Consider the following 12,988-nt stretch of genomic DNA (forward strand, 5'->3'; position numbering starts at 1 on the left):
AGACCAATTCAACTATGTAAATCCTTAGTCATGGACACCTCTAGGGTTATATGATTGGCAGTCTGTATATGGTGTTTAATCTTTTTTAAATTTATTTAAGATTTATCTTTGGGCTTTTTGTGCCTTTAAAGGAGAGATAGGACAGTGGATAGAGTCAGAAATTAGGGAGAGAGAGAGAGTGGGATATGAGATGCGGGAAAGGAGCCACAGGTGGCATTTGAACCTGAGCCGCCCGCTTGGAGGACCATAGCCTCCATACATGGGGCGCCCACACTAACCAATGTGCCACCAGCGCCGCTATGGTGTTTTATTTTTAAACTGACCGGAATGCTGTATGCGTTTCTTGTGCCTGACTTCCTGTCCAGGTTGATCTGCTCTTTTCAGTGTGACAGGTTCTGCCAGTGGGCTCAAAAATAGACTCAGCACTTAATATAAGCGTAGCTAGACCAATACAAACCTAATCTTTTTCCTTCTGTGAAAAAACTTTTCTATTTCACTTTACTTTGGCTTTAGACCAACTCAGTTTTACTCCTGACTTGTGATTAGTACAGATAAGCAGAGCGATATTCTCTGATAAATAAAATGAGCAATCAAAGCCCCAAAGTAACATCTGGATTAAATATACACACACGTGTTGTTTCAAATTCAGTGATTTAGTTTTGATCAAGTTTATTGGATCATTTAAGAAATAAAACTTACATAACAAAGAAATACAAATAATAGAGTTTACAACAAGGTTCTATAGGGTTTCAATGAAAAGTATTACACTCACAGTAATTATTTTCTATATTGTAAACATTATTCACAAGAAATTCACATGTACAAAAAACAAGATTATTTTGATAATTTCAGAGGATGTTTAACCTGCTTCATTTCAGAAAAACTCTCTCCTTTACATTTTTCCACACAGATCCAAATTTACATTAACTCTTTAATGGGCGGTTAGAAAATCTGTCTCACTTTAGAAATGTAACCCGTGCAGTTTTTACTTCCTTAAGCCGTGGTACACACATTCACTCCAGGTTGGATCCCTCTGTGCTCTTGATCTTGTCAGGTTGAGAGCAGCATAATAGAGGTGGTGTGTGTTCTGGTAATCCTAGTGACAAAATAGACAACGATGCAATAATGCAGTAAATGTGCAGCTGTAATTCAATAGTCATTTAAATGTGAGCTATTTTTGTTTACCTCTGCTCTGGCGGTGGATGAAGCTGAATTTTCAGACTCTGATTGAGACACAAAGAATATTGTATTCAAATTAAAAGCTGTGCAAAGGAAATATTCAAGATTCAAGATTTTTATTTGTCACATGCTCATACAGATGTGCAGTGAAATATAACAACTGTTCCGCAAGGCCATGCAATAAACACTCAAATTACTAATACACATATATACAGTAATAAGATAAGATTTGAAGAATAAACAGTCCTACCTGGAGAGTGTCTGCTGTTCCTCTTCTTCATCATGCAGACTGTGAAGGCCAGTAAAGCAGAGAGCATGGAGGTCAATGTCACAGCCACCATCCAGAAAGAAGAGTCTGCAGATACAGACAGGAGAAACACAGATGTTGTATGGGTTCTCTTTTCTCTGCTAAATTTGTTTAAGCACAAAGAGTTCCTTTCATATAAGTTACACACTGTCCCCTGATTAATAAAATTATTACCACTTTTCTCAAATAAGACAACTTGTGATAAAGAGTAACATACCTTCAAGGTCCAGCTTGGTCCCGTTTCCAAACAGAATGTGTCCACATGAAGCGACAGCACAGTAGTAGGTTCCAATATGAGAAAGATTGAGATTCTTCATTGGCAAGTTGTAAGCACAGGTGTGTGTTTGTGAGTTAACGTTCCTCTCACACTGATCATTCCCGCCTCCCTGAGTGTAAATTAGTCCTGGATGAGATTCTTCAGAGTTTCTGAACCAGTAAACACTGCGTTCTCCATCACAGGTCCCAGTGTGGACTGTACAGTTCAGACTCACAGAACCTCCTGGCTGGTTGGTCTCAGACTCCAACTGATGGACCACAGCTGGGACGTTTAAACCTGAACCCTGCACACTGACAATAGTGCTCTCCAAGATTTCCAATGCAGACAAGTAGCAGTTTATGCAGTAATACGTAGCTGAGTCCGAAACACGCAGATCTGCGATTGTCAAATGGTTTTTACCATTTTGAGTATCAAGTGAGAAGCGTTGATTTCCTTTGAATGCACCGTGAAAAGTGCCATTTCTATCGAACAAGTAGAATGTAGAGATGAGCCTCGGTTTCTGTCCCAGCACCTGTTTATACCAATAAATCCTTGCAGCAACGTTACCTTCATAGAAACATTTCAGGATCAAGCTCTGCCCAGATTGTACAGATACAAAACCACTCTCTTCACCAACAGATGACGACAGATTTACAGCAGTCGTCCAAACTGAAATGAGAGGAAACACAAAGTGATGTAGATGTAATGTAATGAGACAAAAGTCAGCATAACCTGAACACATATTGAACACATTTGAATACTCAATGATTATACACTTCAAGACAGAAGTCACAACATCACAACTCACCGATTTCCCCCAGTAACAAACATGTTAGACGGATAGCAAGCGCTGCCGATGTCATTGTGCCACTCAGGTGTGAAATGAAAGGACCTTGATGGGTGTCGCTACATGTAGGAGACAAGATAATGCCTGATTGGTCAGCGGAAGTGACGCAGCAAAATGTCCTACTCAGGAAACTTCACGGTCTCTGCCGCATACAGTGCCATTTTCTTTTTTTTTTATTTAGAAAAGGTTCATATGTTAAGAGATTACCTTTGAATATAATATAATGAGGTCAAGAAAAAAGGCACACCGGTTTCTGGTTCTTTTTTTTCCATTTTTCTATTTTTTATCAATATAAATTCTGAGTTTTTTAGTTTAATAGTTAGATAAGTAGGATTTCGTCTTACAAGCACACCCGCATCCTGCTAAAAACCGCAAACGTTGGTGCTCTGAAAGACATACTAACACTTGTATGTGGGTGAAAAAGTCAACAGGTCAGAGGGTAATGGTTGCATAATATTCTTTCCACGTTTTTTCTTCTTAACCGCAGTGATGAAACCTTTAAGTGTGCTCTGTAGAGGCTGTGTTACTTCAACACCTGATGAAAATCTGCTTCTCAGCAAAAGGCAGAGCAGCAGCAGATGTTCATCTGTATTAGATTTAGAGCAGCTGTGTATTAGAGTCAGTACAATACACGGCCAGTGTAGTTACACCTAATCTAAAAAGGTGTCAATATCAATCAATTAAGTTTATTTAGGATAAACATGTAAATCCAGCTGAACATGTGCTGTGCATAGCGAAAAAGCAGAGCCAATGAAAATCACAATGATTAAAGAACAGGAAGAGAGGGGGAAAACAGAAAACACGATTAGCCTTTTCATGACAAGACTTAGATGTTAACATGTAAAATAAAGTATTTAGCAAAGACTGTAAATATTTATGGATGAAGCCCTGAGTAATGTCACCCATCTGTTACTGCAGGGGGCTTTGGAAGCCCGTCAATGGTGGTCACCATGGTGGAAATTCTGTCTAAACCTAAGTTTCGGTCAACCTAACTCCGGGCAAAGAGCCTGGCCCGTATTTACAAACTGAGAATTAAATCCTCTCAGGGAGCTCTGAATCACTCCTAAGCTAAAAATCCATTGGCCGTATTCACAAAGCCTCATAAGTACTAAGAGCTGCTCCAAGTGACAAAATCCTAAAACAATTATTAGAATCAGGACTTTTTCTAATAATTTCCTCTCAAAGGTAGGACTAGATCCTTGTAAAGATAAAAGTTATTCACAAAGTGTGAGAGAGCTCCTAAGGTGTAAAACTGTTAAGAGTAGTGAGGAGGACTTTTAACAGACTTAAGAGTTTCTCAAGCTGAGGAGGAAATAGATAAATGTTCTCCAAACCCGACATGAAGAATATTTTTGACTCTTGTCAAATAATTAATCCCCGGTACAGTGTGTGCCATTAAAGACAAGCCATTCAGACCAATTTCATTCATTGAACCAGACTATAATCATGTTTATTTTTTTATGTGTTGACATGGGTATCTATGTGACTTCAGGGGCTCCTGCAGTTATCCATTCTCGCTCCCCGATTTCCTACTCCGCTGTCCTGTCCATCAAATAAATGCATAAAAGCCCCCAAATTAAGCTTTTTAGCTGGGTAAAAAAAGGTACTTTGGTAAAAAAAACAAAGCACATACAGTTAAGGGAAAAACAAATTAAACATATTCAGAGAATGATGCTTGTTCAATCTTAATCACTTAAAATTAATTTTAAAAAACATACAGTTAAGGGCGAAAGAAATTAAACATTCAAAGACATTTGATTCACAAAGTTTACAAGTCTTCTAAAATACAATACAAAACCAAGTCAAGCTGAAATAGTAACAAAGAAACATTTGACTTCTACTGCTTCACGCTGGAGTACACACACTCGTCTTTGGTTGTGTTTCTCTGTCTTCTCGATGTGTTGGGCCTATTAACGTTAAGAGTGGCATAGAAGAGGTTGTCTGCTTCTCTGTGACCCTGTAGAAATATGAACAAGTCTATCACAGTTAGGACCTTAAGAAAGGTTTAAACCATGTCAAGAGATGCAATAAAAATGTTTTTGAATGGTAATTCAACAGACAAAGAAAAATCTCACCTCATGGTTTCTTATGGCAGGAGCAGAAAATCTTGCTTGAGCCTCTGATCGTGAAACAGAAAAACACTCATAAATAAAAGATGAATATTTATTGGACATAGGAAGGAAGATATAAGCAGTGTTAGCTACCATACCTTGAGATAGGAGACGGTTTCTTTTGTTCATCTTGTACAGTAAGAAGGCCATGATGACTATCAGGATGGTCGCAAATATCAAAGCTCCACTCAAGAAATACACCAAGGCAGGAGAGTTCAGGCCATCTGTCGGTAAAGTCAGACATGACACACAGAGCTTTGAGTTTTATATCAGTGTTCATGTTTGGTTTGATTAGGCAGTTCATATGAGATAACCTTGGATGAAAAGATTTTCCCACCATTTCCCCCGACATTAAAACTTTGTACGGACACACTAAGAGCAATAGGAATACATCTAAAAGTTTTATCTGCTTCTGCTCCTACTGCTCACTCGGGCAGCTGCTCAGGGAGCCTCAACACCTAATCAAGTCGGCTTTCTTCATCCTCTTAAAATTCCAACTGATCTGTTCTGTGCTTTCAAGTCCTACCCATCCATCCAATCTTCCGGCGCAACTCTGGGGCATGCAGGAAACTAGCATATTTCGCCGTTCGCCTCACCTTCGGCCGCAAAAGCAGGCGCAGTCCAAAAATCTTCGACTCAGTTTCAGAAGTTTAGTTGAATCCCGATCAACAATTCCTAACATCCCATGTTTGCTTCACCTCCTTAATGATTTTCTTCTCAACGTCATCACTCCACCACCCTCACATAAGCCTTCTCAGAACTGGCGTCTCTCGTTCTGAAGAGAAACTCACAGTCTGGTACCGCCATCAAGTTCAAGGTATCACCCTTGGCTCAGGTTCTTTCTGGGGCGTCACCACCAACAGCAAATTAATATAGCAAATCACTCTTCTCCTCCCCTTCACCCGTCTTCAATCTACCCCACCATTCCAAGCTATCTGACATCGCCATGCATGCTTCAGATTCTCTCGTATTCACACTCTGTCAAAGTAAAACAGATCAGCCCGGAACTTCCTTCCCCTCTACATCTTTGGCCTCGACTCCTGTCTCAGCCCACATGAGCTTCTGATAAATCATATCAACATTAGGTAGGCAGCGCGTACCCCACAAACCGCTCTCCGTCACTGAGACAGGAAACAGCAATCCTTTCTGGTTCCAGAAACATTTTCACCAGGTCCTGCACTCTCAGGCATCACCTCCGAACACTGTTCTTCCCCTTCATCTGCATCTGCATCAGCGCAGCGCGCACAGCAGCCAGTCTAGGCATCTCGACCAAACCATCCAAGTCCTTGGACCCTGGTCATCTCAGGCATATCACTCCTACTAATGATCTGCATCAGGCTCACGCTCAGATCAGCTCCATCTGACTCTTTTGGGGGCCGTGATCTATCATTAAATATCTAAAACATATTTGGTTGTGGCGTGGTCCTTGCTACTGAAACAAACAGGAGTCTTAGTAGCGTGTGGAAGAACCATACACAGCCACAACAGCCTGGTCACACACTGCTGTGGGATGGTATCCCATTCTTCAACCACCATTTGTCGTAAGTCAGCAAAGCTGATCCCCCAAGTGTTCAATGGGCTTGAGGTCAGGACTGCAGGTAGGCCATTCCATCCTCTCCACTCCCAAATTCTGGAGGTAGTCTCTGACAAACCCTGCTCTGTGGAGGTGAGCGTTGTCAACTTGGAGTATCTGACATCATGTTGCACTAGTGCTTACTCCTTAGATCGGAGGGTGATTTTTATTTTTTTATTTTTTTTAAGATTTATTTTTGGGCATTTTTGTGTCTTTATTAGAGAGATAGGACAGTGGATAGAGTTGTAAATTAATGAGAAAGAGAGAAGGGAATGATTTGCGGGAAAGGAGCCACAGGTCGGCGTCGAACCTGGGCCGCCTGCTTGGAGAACCATAGCCTCCACACATGGGGCGCACGCTCTAACCACTGTGCCACCAGCGCCCCCGGAAGGTGATTTTTTACTGAACGATAGACCAGCTTCTCTTTATTTGCTTTTTTAAAAAGAAGATATTAGTAACATCAAGAATCAAAAGGGTATCACTCCAGGCAAAGAGCCCGGCCCGTATTCATAAACAGAGAATCCTCTTTAAGAGCTCCTAACTTAGCTTAAAAAATCCAAGCATTACGAGTGATTTAGGAACATTCTCAGAGCAACTCTAAGCGAGGAAGGGACTGAAACTGTTATCTTAATGAGGAGGTGAGGTTGACCCCGTCGCTAGGTATGTTATATATATTTTACTTTAAAATGATATAGCCTACAAAATGTTTGAAATCACAAGCCCACTTGTACAGTTGGCTCTTCTTCTTGCCACTGAGGAGCTACATAGATGGGCTAATTTATTAATATACACGCTTTGCAAGATTCCAACAATTGTCCAAATTGTCAAATGTTTTTGCTCTTGTGACACCCTGTAAAGAGTATGACCTGAACCCAAAGGTGACACCTGCTGAAACAATTTGTGTCTTACACTTCATAACTCCTAAAACACATGAGTTATGAAAAGAATCCCCCCCGGTACAGTGTGTGCCATTAAAGACAAGCCATTCAGACCACTTTCATTTATTGAACCAGACTGTAATCATGTTTGTTTACATTGTTGACATGGTTGTGCATGTGACTTCAGGGGCTCCTGCAGTCAGCCTCAAGTGGACACTGGAGGAACTGCAGGTTTTTGAAATTCTGCATTGGCTTCTATTTCAACACCAAAGGTTTCCGCTTAGGTAAGAGGCAGGAGTTCGCCCAGCAACTAGGTTGCATGCCACATGTACAGAGGATATAGTCCTCGAGGTGGGGAATACAGGTTTGGAGTAAAACCTGTGGTTCCTTTCCTGCATGTTATTCATTCTCGCTCCCCGATTTTCTACTCTGTCCACTGTCCTGTCCACTAAATTAATGCAGACCTTTGATTCACAAAATTTTCAAAAGCCTCCTGTGGACAGATGTTGAGAACTAGCATGCTTGCTAAAACACTTAAACAATGCATCTGGTTCGTCCAATGTATCTGTGATGTCCATGCCACAAAAAGTCTATTATTATTATTATTACAAGTCTTCAAAAATACAATACAAAACCAAGTCAAGCTGAAATAGTAACAAAGAAACATTTGACTTCTACTGCTTTACGCTGGAGTACACACACTCGTCTTTGGTTGTGTTTCTCTGTCTTCTCGATGTGTTGGGCCTATTAACGTTAAGAGTGGCATAGAAGAGGTTGTCTGCTTCTCTGTGACCCTGTAGAAATATGAACAAGTCTATCACAGTTAGGACCTTAAGAAAGGTTTAAACCATGTCAAGAGATGCAATGAAAATGTTTTTGAATGGTAATTCAACAGACAAAGAAAAGTCTCACCTCATGGTTTCTTATGGCAGGAGCAGAAAATCTTGCTTGAGCCTCTGATCGTGAAACAGAAAAACACTCATAAATACAAATTGAATATTTATTGGACATAGGAAGGAAGATATAAGCAGTGTTAGCTACCATACCTTGAGATAGGAGACGGTTTCTTTTGTTCATCTTGTACAGTAAGAAGGCCATGACGACTATCAGGATGGTCGCAAATATCAAAGCTCCACTCAAGAAATACACCAAGGCAGGAGAGTTCAGGCCATCTGTCGGTAAAGTCAGACATGACACACAGAGCTTTGAGTTTTATATCAGTGTTCATGTTTGGTTTGATTAGGCAGTTATCATGCATCATATGAGATAACCTTGGATGAAAAGATTTACCTCCCATTTCCCCCGACATTAAATCTTTACATTCATGAAATAAAACACTTTGGGGGTGCTGGTAGCTTAGCGGTAAGTGTGCATGCCACATGTACGGAAGCTGTGGTCCTGTAGGTTGACGTCCAGACTTTGGATACTGTCCCGCATGTCATACCCCAATCCCCCCCCAGTTTTCTACTAAATCCACTGTGCTTTTTATTGGGTGTGATTTTATTGTACAGTGTGGCTTGCGTCACTTTTATGTGGGACCACAGATGAAAATTAGCAACTCGATAATTCTGGTGCAACAATCTGTTCTTTCTTAAAACGTTCAATGCCATTGCACGCTCTCCCCTGATTAATAAAATGAATGATGCATCAAGTTTTTACCACTTTTTTTTTAAATCAGACGACTTGTAATAAAGAGTAACTTACCTCCAGAGTCCAGCTTGGTCCCGTTTCCAAACAGAATGTGTCCGCATGAAGCGACAGCGCAGTAGTACGTCCCAATATTAGAAATATTTAGGTTTTTCATAAGCAAGTTGTAGGTACAAGTGTTTGTTTGTGAGTTAGCTTTCCTCACACACTGATCATTCCCGCCTCCATGGGTGTAAATGAATCCTGGATGAGAGTTTTTGAACCAGTAAACACTGTGTTCTCCATCACAGGTCCCAGGGTGGACTGTACAGCTCAGAGTCACAGAGCCTCCTGGCTTGATGGTCACTGATGCAGTCTGATGGACCACAGCTGGGATGTTCACTCCTGGACCTTTTACACTGACAATCACGGTTTCCTGAATTTTTAATGCACAGTAAAAACAGCTTATGCAGTGGTAAGTAGCTGAGTCTGATATGTTCAAATCTGAGATGGTTAGGTGATATTGACCATTTTGAGCATCCAGCGTGAAGCGGGGATTGTCTTTAAATTCACCATGAGAACTATTAGCTCCTCCGTATTTGGTGAATTCAGAGACAAGGCTTAATTTCTCTCCGATTGTTTGCTTGTACCAATAAACGTTTGAGGTGGAAGAATAATCATCTTTGAAGTCACATGTTAAAGTTAAGCTCTCCCCAGCTTCTCGTCTCTCATGACGAACTGATGGAGACAATTTTAGAGAAACTGTCCATGCTGAAATGAAATGACAAAGTTACCATTTGTTAAAAATGCATGGAATTTTACATCATAAATTACCTCATAAATTAGAATTATTAATAAATAAAAATTTGAGCAATAAAAACAACTCACCAATTTCCCCCAGGGCCAAATATGTCAGGTAGACAACAACTGTTGGAGATGTCATCGTGTTCAAATTGTCGTTCTGAATGATAGAGTACTGGCAGTTTCTCCCCTCTTCACAGACCAGGCTGCGTTTGATTGGCCAAAAAGAAATAGCATGTTAAGCTATAGGAAATACTGTATACTCACATGCTCACTGTTCCTGGTTGTTGTGTTGTGGGTTTGCTCTCTCTCTTTCCTGTGTTCAGCCAGATGCTGCCTTCACCCAGTGATAGTAGGTGAAAGAGCTCACCTGTGAGCAAGATAACTAAAGAAAATACATTAACTTACATCGCACAAAAAGTAAGGAGATTTGTGTTTGGTAGATTATTTCTTTTTTGTAACAATGCTTCTTGGCAATAAATCGTGTACTGTTGGAAAGCCTGTTTATTTCCATTTTAAATGGTGCCACATTTGTAAGTTACATGCAATTGTGAGATGAGCAGCAGAGCTTAGTATGTGGGTTGCGCCCATGAAAAACTTGACAAATCTTCTCTGCCAATGCCAAGCAGCTCATTCTGCTGTTGACTCTTGTTTGCTGTTGTTTAGTGGATTGGATGCACTGTAAAAAGATACACCATAACTACTCAATAAAATTGAGGCAACAGATTGCACGCAATATTATTAATTAAATCTAACTATATTTAAAGTTGAGTTAATATAACTCAAATCAGACCCTTAAGAATTACCTGTTTGAATTGATTAGATTCAAATAAAGCACAAAAACAAATTACTCAAATTTAAACAAAAATATTAAGTAGATATCAATAAGAGAAATGTCTAAATTAGTAAAAGGTACTGATATAAATAATTAAATTCAATATATAAATGATATATAATTGAGTAATACTAATCTTTATAGTCAGTGCATTTTTTTAAATTTCCTTAATAAAATTAATTAAAATGTAAATATAATCATTTCTTGGGAATTACATACATGTTTGTGTTATGACCTACATTTCAGTGTGAGATTAGAATTGGTCGATCAGAAAATACAGAATAAATATTACTTAAGTAAGATACAATGACATTTAATGCTTGACAAAAGTAACACTTTTTATCAGACTTTATTAAAGGTACAGCATTTCAAGCAGCATCCAGAAGATGCTGCAGTTGAACCCTTTTTTTTGTAAAAACACAAGGGTCTATTGCAAAGTATTCCAGGAAACATTAGGACTTATGTAAACTGTTCTCACAACTTTAATTTACAAATAAATAAAATGCCTGTCTCAAATGAGACTCCCAGAAGACCTGTTGTGGTCCTGGTATAAACAACGAATCTGATGATCACAACAGAAATTGCATTTCAGTGCCCAAATTGGTACTTACATTCAAACCTGGCACTTTCAAATGTTCATTTCTTAAGCTCTAGATAAGCAGAACAATCATGAACAAGACAAGGTACCGAATTTCCAATTTCATATGTCCTGTGCTGTAGTCTGTAATGGGTCAGAAGATCACCCCTTGTCGTCGCTATGAATCCACAGATTTTACACCGCCATCTCATCTGGAGACACCTAGAAGATAATACAGAAAAATGTAAACAATAGATGTGCCTTTGCTCCTATTTGAATATAAAAACATCACCATCTCAATTACATGTGTACTATAGCTTGTATTGAAGGGCTAGTAAAAGTTCTAATTTGATTTTTAGACTTCTTCTGGAAGTGATCTCTTTGTCTCTTTAGTTCTATTATAAACATGAATTCTAGCTGAAATGTAGAAATTCTTGTCCTAATGCTCATAATATGCCCAATGAGTTTGATGAAAAACATTGCATCTCATTTTAAATTAGAATTTGGATAAGACTTATTTAGTCTTAACCATCAATGTTGCATTTTACTCAACAAGGAAGATGGATTTGTAAAAAAATAATAATTAAGTTACATTTTTACATTGAATAAAATCAATAGATATTTTTTATCACAACTAGCAAAGGCAGAGAGAAAGAACCCAGTTCAGCCTATGAAAAGTGTTTGCACATCAAAACTAAACTTCCACGAGTGAATATATATTCTTAATGTAGTGGGTTAACCTCCTAGGATTACTTTATCCTGCATGTTTCATGTATGACAAAAGTATAGTTTTTAACAACATTCACAAAGTCACTTTGAATTACCTTATCAACGTATCTAAAAAGTAAGTAAGTAGCTCTAATTATTAAGTAGTTAATGCATAGTTTAAAAAAAAAGTAAGACATCTTCTTTGCATAAACAATAATAGAATGAACAGAGGGAAACTATAAAAATGTAGTGTAGCCTGCTAGTGACAGCACGGTGTCAGCAAGCAGCGAGTGAGAAAATACAGTAAATTAGAGGGGATTAAATAAAGAGGAGCAATTTATGCTTTTCAGCACGTGAAAAAAAAGTAATGCGTGAGGCCTTGTTGGGATAACTGCTTGCACAAATATCACAGACACAGTCACAGTCAATGCATGATTTAGCAGCTCTGGGCTAACAGCTCTTGCTTGTGATAAATTTTGTGTTTTTTAATGGAGCGTGGTCATTGCCAATTTCTTTCCTCGCATTATTCGACACATTTTATCGTACCCTTTAGCTGCTGAATGAGAAAACTAGCTCCGCGCTCGCCATGTTGAACGTTTACAAGCTTGTGGTTTTCTCAGTGTAAATACTTGTGATATCTTTCTGATATCGTTGCTTAATACCATCACACTATAGCCTAACATAACATGCATAATTTACCTTTCTGCCGCTACTGTGTCTCTCTCTCTCTCTGTATTACTTTGCTTGCTAATTTCGTTTTTGTAACGTAGCATACACCCACAAGTTGTCATTAACATTACAGTATAAAATAACTCTCCTTACCTTTGTCAACCAAATTAAATTGATGAGTTAAATGGAGGGAAGGGGTCACCATTTGTCCGCACTTTCTTTATGTCTTGTGACCAGATGATAGCCTGCTGAATTCAAAAGAAGAAAAAAGGTGCAAAATAACAGGAAGTGCTTGTCAATTAAACACTGACTAATTCTATTGAGTTGGAGTCATTCAAAATTCTCTTGAGTTAGAATTACATAAACATAGATTATATTTAATGTAACCAAAATAAGCAGATTCTATCTCAAACATTTTTGTATGAAAGTTACTTAAACAATTGCCACAAAATCAAGGACGCATTTATATTTAATAAATTTGATCAGATATATTAAGTAAAATGTACATGACTACAGAATCATTTATTACAGTGTGATTGAAGTTTGAAGAAACCAGACATATTGTTAATTTAACAATTTATTCATTTAATGGAGTTAATGTATATTAACTTAGGTTCAGGA

General features: G+C 38.7%; 2 protein-coding genes and 1 long non-coding RNA gene across 4 annotated transcripts in view; all 3 read right to left on the reverse strand.

Annotated features, from left to right (window-relative positions):
- LOC109992858 (immunoglobulin kappa light chain-like) overlaps window positions 1-2,611 on the reverse strand; it is a 38,846-nt gene extending 36,235 nt beyond the window's left edge. The window contains exons 1-5 of one of the 2 annotated variants that reach the window (XM_065950740.1): window positions 2,551-2,611; window positions 1,704-2,411; window positions 1,430-1,534; window positions 1,186-1,223; window positions 645-1,096 (exon numbers count right to left, since the gene is read on the reverse strand). In XM_065950740.1, the coding sequence (XP_065806812.1) occupies window positions 986-1,096; window positions 1,186-1,223; window positions 1,430-1,534; window positions 1,704-2,411; window positions 2,551-2,605 (1,017 nt within the window). In that variant the 5' untranslated portion in view covers window positions 2,606-2,611 and the 3' untranslated portion in view covers window positions 645-985. Of the gene's footprint in view, window positions 1-644; window positions 1,097-1,185; window positions 1,224-1,429; window positions 1,535-1,703; window positions 2,412-2,550 lie in introns of those variants that run through there. The other variant, XM_065950739.1, reaches the window with a different exon arrangement.
- A 1,530-nt stretch (window positions 2,612-4,141) lies between these two features.
- LOC109992817 (uncharacterized) lies at window positions 4,142-4,930 on the reverse strand. The gene is made up of 3 exons (XR_002278351.3): window positions 4,799-4,930; window positions 4,665-4,708; window positions 4,142-4,546 (listed from the first exon to the last, which is right to left on the reverse strand). It is a non-coding gene; the product is annotated as an uncharacterized lncRNA (long non-coding RNA).
- A 2,328-nt stretch (window positions 4,931-7,258) lies between these two features.
- LOC109992847 (uncharacterized) lies at window positions 7,259-9,725 on the reverse strand. The gene is made up of 5 exons (XM_020645618.3): window positions 9,666-9,725; window positions 8,856-9,548; window positions 8,198-8,323; window positions 8,064-8,107; window positions 7,259-7,945 (listed from the first exon to the last, which is right to left on the reverse strand). Exons 1-5 carry the CDS (start codon window positions 9,718-9,720, stop codon window positions 7,826-7,828), a joined length of 1,038 nt encoding a protein of 345 aa, XP_020501274.2. The 5' UTR covers window positions 9,721-9,725; the 3' UTR covers window positions 7,259-7,825.
- Window positions 9,726-12,988: the final 3,263 nt, after the last annotated feature.

This window comes from Labrus bergylta, chromosome 22 (assembly GCF_963930695.1).
Source record: "Labrus bergylta chromosome 22, fLabBer1.1, whole genome shotgun sequence".
Lineage (NCBI taxonomy): Eukaryota > Metazoa > Chordata > Actinopteri > Labriformes > Labridae > Labrus > Labrus bergylta.